Consider the following 14,751-nt stretch of genomic DNA (forward strand, 5'->3'; position numbering starts at 1 on the left):
GTTTGATAAGCTCAACACTGGGTAATTGAAAGGATAAATGGTTGGGGTGATAAAGAACTTGGTGCAGGGGTTAAAAACAAACTAGAGGCGGGTGGGGTGCCCTCCGCCTGTGGGCCTGGGGCTCGGTCACTCTGGCTGTCGGTGGAGCTCATGGGCACGTCACTGCAACCCCCCCTGGCGTCTGCTCCGCGGCTGCTGAGTGACCACTCATCTGGGACTCTCCTCAGCTCTTTCCTGGAGAGTGGCAAGGTTGCCCCTCTGTTGGTCTGCCTTGGTCTCTTGTGCTCTGAGGGTCTCTGATGTCTGGAGCCTGGATCTCCTCCATACCTGCTTCATGTCCTGGAGGACGGGGCTATGGCTCCCTACACCCTCTAGCAGATCATTACATGAAGGAACCTTTTAAATACATGCGCACTCATGCTCACAGGTGTACACACAGGTGCTCCATTTGGTAAAGTAAATCCGTTGGGCATCTTTCTTGGCCTTTAGACAATAATTTTGATGGCAAAAGAACCAAACGGGACAGGCGGGGGAAAACAAACAAACAAACAAACTAGAGTTGGCTCGGATTTAAGGCTATGGCGCATCCAATTGTGCTGAATTATGAAAGAAGAATGTGTTCCATACACCATAACTCAGATGAATTATTTAACCAGTAAAGAGACGTGGGTGTGCATTTGTGTGAAAGAAAGTGTTTGAGGTTTTATTTTGCTTCATGTTTTCAGTTTTAAAAGGCGATGTTTAGGAGCTGGGACACTAAAAGGCAGTTTATCTTTTCTCGGCTCCTGTCTAACAGCGTGGGAAATGTCAGAGCCTTCAGGCAGCCCTGTGGCAGGTGGAGGCACATTGCTATGCAGCATGCTCTGTATGTAAAGCACCACAACACTACAACACTGTACACCAGCAGCTTGAACTCGAGAGGTATTTAGTTCAGGCTCAAGTTAACCGATCAGCTAGGTCAACTTGACATTGGAAATTACATGCAAAATAAAATTGAGAAGAACAACATTTTCCTTTTCATTTCATGTTTCCCCCACAAAGTCATAATGTTTAAAAAAGCCCAAGCAGACTTAATTTAGTCACAAGCAAACCACATAGGCCGTTTTCTGCCGCAGTGTTGAGTCTGCTTCACACGGGTAAACAAAAGTGTTTGGCTGATGTGAGTAGCTATCCGACTGGATCTGTATACTCCCTGGAATGGGACTCCTTCTCAGAATAGCCAATGGCAGATGCCTTCCCTCTGTTATTTGCAGCGAAGGGCAATAGAATCCACTCTCTTGCAATGCACTGTGGTTTGGACCTTAGTTCAGCAGAGAGCGCTTGAAATTTGGAGCAGAAAAATCATTCAACTTTCAATTATAACTTCATGTGAGAACTCAGTTTTTAAAAAAGTTTTAAAGAAGTCCGACAACTGTGCAGCAAGCAGACTTTAGACATTAACACAGAACAGCAACATGTGCAAATGCATGCTACTGCACAACAGACCATTTAAATTTAGATTGTTAATAGTCTAAATTAACAAATTAATTAACTAAAATTAACTGAAAACCTAAGACCAGACTGTTTGCATCTTTGGTTGCAGAATGACTAAGTCAACATAATAAACAAGATCTCTTGAACATAGCCTTGGTTTTAGAAAAAATGCACAGTTCAGTTTTTTTTCTGCTTTTCGGGGTTACTGCTGTAAGATGCAAACAAAAAACTCAAATACCTAACATGCCATGAAGTACATATCCATGTAAGTTTGTAAGTGCTCGAGCACTTTCATCAACCAGTTCAATAGCAACACCAAACAAAGAGGGGACTCTCTCTGGAGCTTCATGCCAACCTCCCTCCAGTATGTTACAACGCATTGCATCAGTAATAGAAAGGAAAGAAGGAGGAACAAAAATAAAGGATGCAAACTTCAAAAGATTCATTAGCTTCTTATCCTGTCAAACACAATATTCTGTATTTGGCTAAACAGGACAAAAATGGTTAAGATGCCCGACTGATGCCGTTTGTAGAACTGAATGATGCTGTCAGGAGGGCTTTAGTTTATTTAAAATGCTTAACCCGTTTCTTGCAGGCAGGCAGTGATAAGGTGAAACACGAGTGCTGCTGAATAAAGAAGAAGTCTGGTAGAACTTTTAAGGTGAAAAAAGATAGTTTAAAATTAAATTATTGCAAATATGCTGGGCACTCAGAATAATTTACCTTACTTAAAGTGGACAGTGCATAATAAAGATCAATTAAATGGTCTTGCTGATCTTGTTAACAAAGTCCATATTTTTAAATCAGGCAATTTCAGTGTTGCTGTAGTCGTGTTTTTGCTGTGGCCATTTCTCATTATAAAGCAGCAGAGAACTGCATTTTGCTCCTGTTACACAGTCTTGTAAATAGTGCATCTAGTGTGTACCGTCAAACATTTAATTGGGAAGCCAAGTTCTGTCCTCCTCTGCTAAAAATAAGCAAGCACAGTCAAAACACTGCAATAAACTGAGGTGAAATCAAGGTTTTCAGAACGGAAAACAGTTGACCAATGACAAATAACACTTGAGCCTCCATCAAATCATCTGACCTCCAAGGAGCAGGATCCGGTGTGTATATCATGTCACCCTAGTTGTCACGTGCCGGTCAGGGACACACGACTCGAATCGAAAGTGAGCGCGGCTTCAGTGTCTCCAGGCACATGTTCTCAAAAATAGACAGGAAACCAGATTTACCGACCTGCGCATGTATGCCATCACCAACTAGTCAAGCGAGAGTATACTTCTATGCATGTCCGCAGTCATAATACACACAGTGAAGAATCTTGTTTATTATGACCAATTCTTTGACTACATATAAAATATGACTACAATCGCACCCGATGTTCCTAAACTATATGCATCATCATAAAACTGATGACACATATAATCTTAAAGTGCCCAAGGGAACTAGGAGAGAAGGCTGTAGAGATACAACCTGAAAAACAAGCATCAGATCTTTGCTGCCATAACCACCATAAAGGTTTTCATAACAGTAGCAGGTTTGTAGTTTTTCTAGAAGAGAGCAGTTAAAATGGCAACAACTATACCGGACTGGAAAAGTCTCAGCCCAATTAACCACTGGTATAATTAAAATTCACAATCCTAATGAACAGTCTAAAGCAGGCCAATATATAGATCTGTATCACTATTGAACTTACTCATGGACAAACCTACAGGAGACTGAGATGTGAGAAACTTGCTAAAGAAAGTTGTAGCATGCCCGGAGCACCTGCTCAAACCACAGATGCTTCTTGCTGATAGCCGTTGATGCAGGCATAGCTGCTATGGGCAAGAATAGATTGCCTTACTCAACAGCCCTGCAGTGCAGGGTGTGGTGGCTGAGAAAATTAATACCCCAACTAAAATGTCCTGCTGTTAATGTTCTATATCGTGACTGTGTTTCCGGCAGCCAGAATAGGTATCAAGCTGTTGGAGGAGATGGCAGTGCGGATTCCCCTGGTCACCTTAATACTGGAGTAATTCAAGACTATTTTAATCAGCACAGCAGTAGCTCCAAACTTTAGTGGTTTATATGTTTGCCTCACAAGTGAAAGATCTCAGGTTTGATCCCACGAGGAGACAAAACCCTTTGGGGTGTGTCAGAAAGGGCATCTGGTGTTTTAAAAAAAACAAAACCAACATGTGGAGCTACCCGCTGTGGAGACCTCTTCTTAATAAGGGAGCAACTAAAAGTAGTTTCATTTTTAATCAGCAGAGTATGAGAAGGTTTAGAGCCTGGGTGCAATCCTCTGAGATACTCAGCAGACACATAGATGCAAGAAATAACCTCTTAGTAAAACCTCTTTAACAACTGAAAAAATAATAATAATTGTAAGAAAACATTTTGTGAGCAACAAAGCAGAAAGTCCAAGCTTAAAATGCGTTCATACTGCCAGGTTATACTAAACCACAGAGACCATAAGAAACCCCTGCTATGCCATTCACTGACAGCTGTCACATATGCAGCATAGTCCACGTGGCATGTGCTCTACATGCAGCAGTGTAAGCAAGAACCGGCCTTGTGGGACCTTTCCATTTAGTTCTTACTCCAAAGTAAACAACATGGAAGCTCAAGATTCTTTTCAGACATACGTGTGTATGTTAAACCAACGAAATAGTAAAACAAAAGCATTCTTAAACAAAGCACATATGCTTTGGTATTTCCATTGCCGAGTCTGCTGCATAAACAGTGATGAAGATAGAAGTAGGGCTGTTCGATATAACGATATATATCGGATGACGATATAAAAAGCCCAAGACAGAAGAGTTTCATCCTTTGACTTTACCTCTTCGATCATTTTTGCAGTTTTCTTGCTTAATGCTTGAAAGCCAAGTGTACCATATTTGAAACACGAGTTCTAGACTTCTACATCTTTGTTATTTTGTTTCTCCTGAAAAACCTAATTAAAACTGCACAATACAATTTTAAACAATAAACTGCAAATAAATGATGATGTGGCAGATAATTCAGATTTGGAAAAATGGCTAATCAACTTTTCTTTACCTTTATTTTTTATTTATTTTTTTAGCAGTTTTATTGTATTTTATTTTGTTCCATTTAATTTGCTGAGCTATTTGGATTTTTACACGCTGCTACTATACTACATTCACCATAGAATGGGTTTTATTGTATTGTACTGACATTTTTAGTCAGCATGAAAACTACAGGCTATATTCATACATAGTAATTAGAGATAATAAAACACTTTGCTGTAAAACAAAGTGCAATGAAGGTTTGAACTCTGCTTTGTTTACCCATCCTGTTCCTGTTTAAACTGAAGAAACTGCCTGTTGTGACATACCACAGTTTATCCTTTTAACCTATGATACAGGCCATTACATAAAAGGCCCAAATCTTAACAGACATTTCGTTTTAAAAAAATCGAATCAACAAAGCAGCTTGCTTTGTTCTGGAAGAAAACCCAAGAAGAAGAAAAGGACAAGCCGACCCTCCCCAGTGACTGTCACATCTATTCTCATTTCTATTTCAGTCCATATTTCACAACCTCTCTCCTCACCATCAGAGTCCTCTTCAGACTTTTGTGGCAGATCCAGTGGTGACATTTTTGACTAATCTATCTATAACTCCAATCACAGCACCCAGATAATTGGCGAAAGGTCACCAGGACAATTATGGCTCAAAAACATCTGCTGTCACTGCTCTAATATTTAAGTTCCCCACCAAATCAGATTCTTTAAATGGAGCGTGAGTACAATGTTGCTGAGTACAATAAGAAAGCTTTCCAGCTAATGAAGTTGATTTTAAGTAACATTTTAAGGGAAAAAAACAAAACCAACAAAAAAACCTAACAAACCACACATTCCTTCTTATCGACAATTTAAAAAAAAAAAAGTTTGACAAAATACAATGACTACATTACTGCCTGTATTAGTCGCTTCATTGCAAAATTGTGAAAACGAAACCAACCCTCAACTGTGTTATAAACTTTGAATTGTACTTTTGTGCATTTAATCTGACAATAAGGTGGTCTTAAAGTTTTTTTGTTTTCAGTTGGGAAGCTGATTTCTGGCAATCTGATTTCATTAATTTCCAATCACATTAAATTATCACACCGATTCCAGTGAGCACATGAGTCAAAGTAAAGTTTCAACGCGAGCAGTGTTACCATTGCAGGCAACTTAACTAATGCCGTAATTAAGTAGTAACGTAATTTTATGGCTTCAACCAACAATACTGATTTCTACATTAAAATAAAAAAAACAAAAACAAACAAATGCAAACGTATTTGCCAATTAACAAAAAAGAAAAGAAAAAACAAATGTCATAGAAGGCAGGATCAGTTGCTCTATAACCTATCATAAGTCAACAGCTAAAGACACTTTTGTTTTAAGGTTTTCCATTTAATCAATACTTTATCCAAAAACTTCCCCTAAAAATAGGCTCGTAGTTTACGGCCTTTTTAAGGCTATAAGCTGGTGTCCGTCCCCTGCCATGGGTGGAGCTGGGGCACGCGAAGCTTGTATCAGTGCATAGTGAGATGACAAAAGGACAAATTTGTATTTACATTTGCCATTTTTAAACTAGTCATATCACTACCAATCAACGTACTGTGGAAAAAGAAAGAAGAAATGTTAAAAAAGGGGAAAAAGGAGTGGGGGGTTAGGTCAAGATTTTTAATTTATCTGTAGCATGTAACAAAAACAAGTCTATTACGTTTACAATTTGTCAGAAAAACATTTGCTTAACTCAGTTATAACCCTGTCAATGCAAACTATTACTAGAGTAGTAACGAACGAAAGCAACACAGCAGCTTAATTTTTTTGATTTGCCGTTTTCTATAAACAGGCAGCTATAAAAGCAACACCAACCAAGGTGAAAAGGGGTAAGCGTGTTCGATGACCTCTGGCATTTCCGGATCGGCCAAACCCAAACTCTGCGACTGGCTGAATATGTACAACACTCACCCGTCTACGATAGAAAGGCAAACCCTGAGCAATGATGTTGATGCTGAATATCTTGAGTACTTTCTGAGGAGGTAGTGATTCCGTGCCGATGTCTTTAGAATCAGCCGGGTTGAGTGCCTGGCTCTCTGGCGGGACGTGTAGAGTCTTCTCTTTGTTACGGGAAACATTCGGCATCTTTCTCTGAGCGCCGGATGACGAGAAACGGGGAATAGGGCAATGCCGCAGCATTGCAAGAAACAAGAAACAGAAAAGGAAAGAAAGAGATGTCTAACGTATCATTTCCCACTAAGGGGCTCTGAAAACCGACCAACTTGCAAGTAGATACTTTTTCTTACACCACTGCTGGATCTCCCTCGGATCTCTCGAACATTGTACAGCAGATGTGTTAAAACTGCACTTGTCGAGCTCCTACCTACTCAGAGCTCATGCTGACTGGCACCCTTTAAAATATCTCCGGGGTGTGAGGTCACTGTTGCGCCCAAGCCAGGCAGAGCAGCTGCTGTCGGGGCCTGAAAAGAGGATGGACCCAGCAGCCTCTCCCCCCTCAGACAGGCACCGTGGAATCTGCTCTCATGACCCCTCTGTGGTGGAATGTGTACCAAGAGTCGTCTGTTGCAGCACGTGTATCCAGGGAACTTCCTCATTGTAGTCATTCTCTGAGCCCCTCCTGGTCCTCCTACCTCTGTGGCCTACATCATCATTTAGCCCATTTAACTTGAACACACAAAAATTGTCAGCATACGACAAAAAAACAGATATCTTTATTGGAATCAGATGTCAACATGCCTGTGGAAGGAAGGATTTGTTTTACACCAACCTTCTCTGGTTCATCCCTGAACCGCGATGTTAGGGAATGTCAGTAACTTTGTCAGCAAAGAGGCTGAGGATATTTCAGGAGGCGACACAGCTGTCCAACGTCAGTATGTGTGACACATGCATTTAAACAAGAATTCACTTAATCAATGAGGGATGCACTTTGAAGTCTAGTGCATGTGTTTTCACATGAAGCTATGAAAGCGAAGCAGCAGCAGGATGCGATGGTTTTTAATTAAACCGTGCACCACACGAACACAGTGTCAGAGATGTAAAGGAATAGTGATGTGAAGGTCCAAATGGCAGAACGAGAGAAGGGGCAGAGAAAATGGATATGTACATTCTCTACGTACGCTTTTATGCCGAAAAAACCTTTCATAATTGGTAGCGAATACAAATGAATCTCCAGTTCGAGTGAGTGGCAAAACACAACTATCCCTCTGTGCATTTAAATGCCCGAGCACATGGTAACAAAAGACCTACAGGGCTTAACCTCCCTTCTATTCTCACATCCACTATTGTTTGAGGAGGATTACAGGGCCTGAGCATCCGACAGTACGCCGAGGACCCCGACACACCACTGACAGTCAGCCGCTGGACGCCATTGAGTGTTGTAGGCAGACCAACACCCATGGCTTTTAACAGTATGTTTAGCACAGTTGGAACAAGCAACTGAACCTGCTGGACTAACAATGGCGACCACATTCAATAGATTCAAGGTTTCGTTAATAAATAAAATAAATAAATTTTTTTTAAAAACGCTATTTTTTTTTCTATAGGTCAACTGATCACAACTAGGAACCCCAGGAATAAGACCGATCACCAGCCTCTAGTTGGTGCATCATCCTCCAGCCTGTCACTCACTCCTTAAACACTTGAGGCAAGAAATGGTGCCTGTTGTCAACCAAAAACCATGGTCATCCAACACAAACTTGCATTTCTAGGTGGCGTCAGCTCTGGAGCTACAGCCAAATAGATGTTGGAGAAGGTCTGGACATCAAGAAAAACAAAGCAAGCACTCTATAAAGCTGTGGTGCTTCCTATACACATCTGACAGTGAGATCTGGGCAAGCCTAGAGGACTGAGGTCTTCCACTAACAATCACTCAGGCTGATCATGATCATCAGATGATTGCAACAAGTTTCCAATCAAGAGATCCTGTCCAGAGGATGTATCATCACAGTGGAAACAGGAAATTGTCTAAGCTCTTCGGAACAACTGGTTTTCAGCGAAAAGTATAATGGCTAACAAGGCAGATGAATGACAACCTCCAACACGTCAACAACTGAAAGTACCAGTAGACTGCAAATGGAGACAAATCCCAATAAAATCTGTCTCTTCAGTTATGCAGGTTGCAGCCCGTGCAGAGAAACAAAGACTTGTTTTTTATGTTGTTCTCAAAAGTCAAAGAGAGACTAGGTGAATACTCAAATTGAGGAAATGTGATGTAAAATAAACATCAAAATAAAAATGTAAAAAAAACAAAAAAAAAAAAAAAAAAATCTGCTATACTCCAAAACAACTAATGTTGCCTGTTAAAAGCTCAGTCAATTGTTTGTTGGCACAAGGCATCCAAGTTCAGCTTGGTGTGCCAAGACACGGGCGCACCAATCCTCTGAGACAAGAGATGCAGAGTGTCGCCTTACACATATGCACAAAATAAAATTGTCTGATGACTATTGACTACTCTGAAAAGATGGATGCCCCATTCCTCCACTTATCCGAAACGATGAACGGGACCATTTAGTTTTCCCATAGAGAAAATAACCACTACTATTAGTCCACATTCAATGTGTCCTAACCAGTGAGGCACCAGTGAGCGGCCGCTTTTTTCTGATATGGTTCAGGCCTTGTGTAGGTTACTTGAGCTTTCAGACTAATCTTAGGTCAACAAGCTATGTGAAAGACACGCTATTCCAGTCTGCTACAACATGATCACCCCAAAGTAAGTTGTTAAACTGCAAGTCATGCAGGTGTTGTTTTTTGCTTGTTCTTCTTTCATTATAGAACAATTTCACATAATCCAAAAACCCTGAACGTTATCAATAAATATCAATTTGCTTTGTCCACGACCAAGAAACCTAAAGATTATCCTTCCAGTGAAAAATGCATTTTAAGTTCCCAGTTTGCTATGGGGTGGAAAGTGGCCTGGGGTTATGCACCATCATAAAAGGGCAAAAAATATCCCTGGCACAAAGTAGACAGGAACATGCATCCCACAAGCTTAAAAATAATCAAGAGTTAGCCAAACAGGAACAATTAAAAGAAACCTCATACCATTCTAATAGATACCGACAATATGTCATGGCCTATTACAAACATTTATCTCTCCTTTTTTCTTTTTTTAAATTACTTTGCCTCACTGTTACTAAGGGGTCAGAGGGGTTGCAATCCCTGAAAAGACTACTGGAGGCCAGAGGCCAAGAATGTTTGGCTTGGAGTAACTCAACATCATTACACGGGTCACTCCCAGCTTTTCAAAGTGACTGATGTGACGGGATAAAAACGTGGGTTGTGTGTGAGGGGCAAAGAGTGGGAGCGCCAGGTCATTATTTTCTTTATTTTCAACTGCTCCTGGAAAAGGAGCCAAGCAATGACATGGTCCGAGGAACCCCTTCAGATTCATGAGTAGTACTCATTGGTCCGGCTATTAAACTGGTTCGGGCCGAGCATAAATTCTGCTTAAATGCTGCCAAACTACCTTCATAGCCCATCACAGCAGTTTTGGAGAACTTGAGGTGATTGTGAAAAGTAAATCTCTACAGACTCAGATGAAATATAGATGAAATATATTTATACTGTGTGATAATGACAGAATACCCATCAGCCTTAAATTAGTTAAACGATAATAATATCAAGGTATTCCAAAACTATAATATATAATGAAGTGGAAAAAGGCAGCACTCTGCTATTATCTTTAAACACCTCCATGGTACATATAAATGATTAAAGTGAAAGTTTCTGGAGGGGGGGGGACTACATCACTCTTTCTGCTCCTCTGCATCGGCAATCTGAGCTGAGCCGCCGAAAGCCAACCACCACCTGGATTGTGTATGAGCATGACCCCTCACACCACTGCCTCCCTCTGGTGTGAAGGTCTGGGACAAATATGCTACACTGAAAAAGCTACATCTAAAATCTTTTGTGATACAACGCACTGCTTACATGATCTTCAACTAAGAACTGGGTTTTGTAGGTGCTTGTTTCAACCCTGCAGTACACTAGTACACTATACTATACATGATCTGATATTTGCTATGCTGTTTGTACTGCACTGAGTAAGCCACTTCATATTCTGTTTTTCCTTTCTTGATTTTTGATTATTTTATTTTGTCGTTTATTAAAAATTTCCATTACTAGTGATTTTAATATCAGATATTCATTGTTTATTTTATTGAGCTAAACAGCAATATATATTTTTTGGTTAAGCCGGTTACTTAATATTTGTTTTGTTACTTGAACTTTCAGGAATACCCTTGACTTTGGGATAAACCGTATAAACACCCCTCAATAAGAGAGGGGTGAATAAAAATGAAAGTTAAATTCTCTTATTGAGCTGCAAGAATGAAAGTGTTAGTTAATGGGAAGCAACTGAGAGTTTTATATTGCTGAAACAGTGACTTGCTGTGGTAGGTTTGGGTATGTTCAAATAGGGGCTCAAGAAAGCCCAGGTTAAAAAACAAAAACAAAACAGAAGTCCAGCTCGCAAAAAGACCTGCATGAAGAAAATGAGAATACATAACCTGGAAGTTATATGCAGAGTAACCCCAAAACAAGAATCAGCTGAAGGTGGCTGTAATGAATGCCAGGAATGCTTCAGAAAGGCGCAACGTGAGAATTGGTTAATTATCAGAGCAGGAGTTAACTACCTTAATTAGCCAAACTAAACTATTTTTGAAATAGAGTTATCTGTGTTATTTGTGTAGACACACACACACACACACACACACACGCACACACAAAAAGAACAATTCAGCAGGCCAGTGGAGGTGTATTAGTTTATAATGAGGGCCTCTGTGAAAGTAAATCGTCATCAATATATATCGGTAATGACTCAAACTAGTTGCTTTCATGTGGGAGGCTGAGAACACTGGTCCTTTGTGGCTCATTCCTGCCTGTGTGATAAGGCCAGTGTGTGGGAGATGCCACCTACATCTGCCTTCTCTTTGGAAATATATTTAATTGGTGGCAGCGAATAGGTGCGTGCGTGCGTGCGTGCGTGCGTGTTATAAATTGTGTCCAAGTTTGCTAAGAAGTTATTAGTCATTCCATCTAAAACAATATAAAAACTTTGCTTGTGTACAGAGCCGACTGCAGTTTAATGCACATTATGAATTTAAGCATTCGTCATCGTGTTATTCATAAATACAGATTTAAATACGTTCTTATGGAAACGGGGATACCGTGAGAAATATTTCGACCTGACTGGAGTCAATGCCACCAAAGTCATGAGCAGACGCAGCTCCTAATATGTCCTTTTGTAATTACTCACAAAGATAAAGAAAATCCAATTATGGGGTTTCTGAAAGAGTTTGCTCGACTTTGATTAATCTCTGTATCATCCATTGTAGCTGAGATATTATTCCTTTTTTTCTTCTGATAGCTTCTCAGATTTTCAAACAAGTTCCCCACCCACCTTTATCCTCAGATGTAAATTTATGCAGATTTCATCCAACTTATTACCCAGACAGCTGGACTGTGGTCGGGATAACATACAGTAGTTTCTTTTTTCTCCCCCCCCCCTTTTTTTCTTTTTTAAGTTAAGGCAAAATTATTTAACGGACCTGCACATAACGGCACTGACAGTTTATTTCCATCTTCTTTGAATCCAAATAATTCAATACTTTATTCTATCACAGTGGAGGTCGGTACCCTCTCCCCTTATCGCACCTTCCTGTTTTGCCTTATTGTGGCTCTGCAGATCCACTTGCCACCAAAGGTCTCTGATGAGTCATGATGAGACATCTAATCCTGTAAGATCACATAATGCCTTATTCATGAGTCATATATTAAAATTAATTCTAAGACGGACAGGCAGCAGTGTACTGTAGTGAGAACAAAATGGGTATATTATGTTCCTGCTTATTTAAAAACTGTTTAAAAGTGTAATTAAGATGCAATTTAACTGGATTTTGCTTTCAGATTTTGGCGATGCGCCTTCCCATTTGAATTGTACTCTTAAAATACCGTAAAACATTTAATGTTTGTTTTTGTGATGCTGATTTGCATCAAAGGGTTTCAAATTCAAGAGTTACAGTAGTAGATATAATAGATCCTTCTGCAGAGAAAGGAAACAGTAAAACAAACCATTTTTATTTGCACCTTGACCTTTTACCTGTAAAAACTATTGTAATAAACCTGTAGTGCCAAATTAAAATATCCTTAAACATTTATTTTTATAAACCGCCTTCCCATCGGCTAACTTATATGAGACATTGTACTGAGATACACCTGCTACAGCCAAGCGGGATCATGTTACCCCAACACCATATATTCATTTAAGTTATTTAATACATGAACATATGTTCTGCATGCCCTTTTAGTTCACATACCTTTGAACAGGAAGGAGTGTGTTTAAAATGTAAATCTGAGTTACGTTTTCAGTTGAATCCAGACCATCTTTGCTCTTTAGACCTTCAGCAATCTTAATGCGCAGCCAGTATGTAGATTCATAAGGCTCTTAATGTATTTAGAAGGTCAACTGATGAGCATGACCCGAAGTCTCACCTCGTTCGCACAAGATCACAAGATGGGAGTGTTGAGTAAGAGGAGAGGGTGAAGATTCTCATTTGGGCGACTTGAGCCTACGGCACCTGGAACCTGGGAACACAATCTGTGCACACAGGACATGCCGGGACATGCAGAGTGCGGAATATTTTTCAAGTTTAGAATTTTACAGAGCTGCTTGAACTTTCATGCATCTATATATATTATAGATTTTTAAGTTTGCAAACTTTAGCAACATGACCCAACCACACACGTGCTGATCTTCCACTGTTGACACACATGTATCATCAGAACTGCACATTTTCTATCCGAACTACAGGAACAAACCATGCTGTCATGTAATATCAGGTTCTCAAGCTCTAATCAAACACATTAACTCTGGTTCTCCAACGTGGTAAAATATTTCTAAGCTTTAAATGAACGAACATCACAGATTGCAAATATATATTCTCCTATAGTTCGTAAATAGTCCAAATTAACAGATTTATATTTCAAGTGAAATATTTGTCTCCATGGAGTCTTTAAAACCAACCTGAATTATTTTAAGAATGAATGACTCAGTAAATAGACACGGACGGCTGCTGGTCACTTTAAATAAGAGAATAAATTCAAATATAGCTCAAGCAGCAATGAGGGGGCCGAGTAGTGCATCAGCACAAAGTCGCCATGGTAACTTGATGTGATCAACTTCAAAAAGCGTGGGTGTGAAGACTGAGACGGAAGGAAACATTTTTGCTCGTAGGTGCACCTGCAGCTCTCGAATTTTTGGAGACTAACCCAGAAAGGGGTGAAGCAGTGAGGCAGTTGATGAGAGATAGTATCACTTTGTGTTTGCTGGCTCTACAGCAGAGAGATGGAGAAATGAACACCTAAAAAGCATCTGGTAGATTTGGTCTTTATATCCTAACTTTGGTGACTATTAGGGTAACGTGTAAATTAGCTGCAGTACCCATAGAGATCAAAAGTTCAAGTCAAGATCCAATGCCTTTTGTCTACTGACTACTCAACTGCTATCCATCCTCTTTCTCAGCTCCTCATCATATTTAAAGGTTTACAGCTTACCCACATGGCTCAAAATTGTGCTCATGTTTACAACTAATGCTAATCACCAGTTAACTTAGTATGCATGTAAGTGGACTGCAGGACCTGCCCGCCCCCCCGCCTTTCCGTGCGCAGTCTCTACACAAAAAGATCAGGGTTTGAAAACATGGACCTCCTTCCTGTATGGAAACAGTGGACCACACCAGACGCATAAATTCTGTCTGAATTTTTAATGTGGTTTCTACTCACCTAATCTTAATGCAGTTGTACATAGCAGCTGTGCAATTTCTTAGGCATTTATTTTTCTTCTTTGCTAAACTTTGCTCCATTTTACAGCTGCATATAAACGTAACCTAATATAAATACAGTGCCATCGTAGCTCAAACCGCGCTGCAGTACTGACTACATAAATGATAAGTACCATTTTTTCAGCTTTCTGAAATTATTACTCTGACTCCTCAGATGTGGTCCTAACTCTGCACCTCTGACATCCTGAATTATGCTCTAGAACAGCTGTGACACAGCTTCAGCTCCTGGATCAAACCGTGAAACCACCTGCTGCTAACTTCTCATGCTGCTAACTCTCCAGAATCTCAGTCTTCCTATTGTAATTTAGTTCATCATCGCTTTATGTTTGAGTATCATCACAATTGATGGGAGCAGGAAACAGATGGGCTGGGGCTGCAGCTGTAGTGACGCTGCATCAGTCTACTGCCGTAAACAAAGCCAAGTA

At 40.1% G+C, this 14,751-nt stretch overlaps 1 protein-coding gene across 1 annotated transcript in view; it reads right to left on the reverse strand.

Annotated features, from left to right (window-relative positions):
- The window catches only part of fbxw7 (F-box and WD repeat domain containing 7), a 66,939-nt gene extending 60,056 nt beyond the window's left edge, over nucleotides 1-6,883 (reverse strand). The window contains exon 1 of the mRNA XM_005726981.2: nucleotides 6,438-6,883. Within this exon, the coding sequence (XP_005727038.1) occupies nucleotides 6,438-6,665 (228 nt within the window). The 5' untranslated portion in view covers nucleotides 6,666-6,883. The remainder of the gene's footprint in view (nucleotides 1-6,437) is intronic.
- Between the last annotated feature and the right edge of the window lie 7,868 nt (nucleotides 6,884-14,751).

This window comes from Pundamilia nyererei, unplaced genomic scaffold (genome assembly GCF_000239375.1).
Source record: "Pundamilia nyererei isolate P.nyererei 1_Seehausen unplaced genomic scaffold, PunNye1.0 scaffold00022, whole genome shotgun sequence".
Lineage (NCBI taxonomy): Eukaryota > Metazoa > Chordata > Actinopteri > Cichliformes > Cichlidae > Pundamilia > Pundamilia nyererei.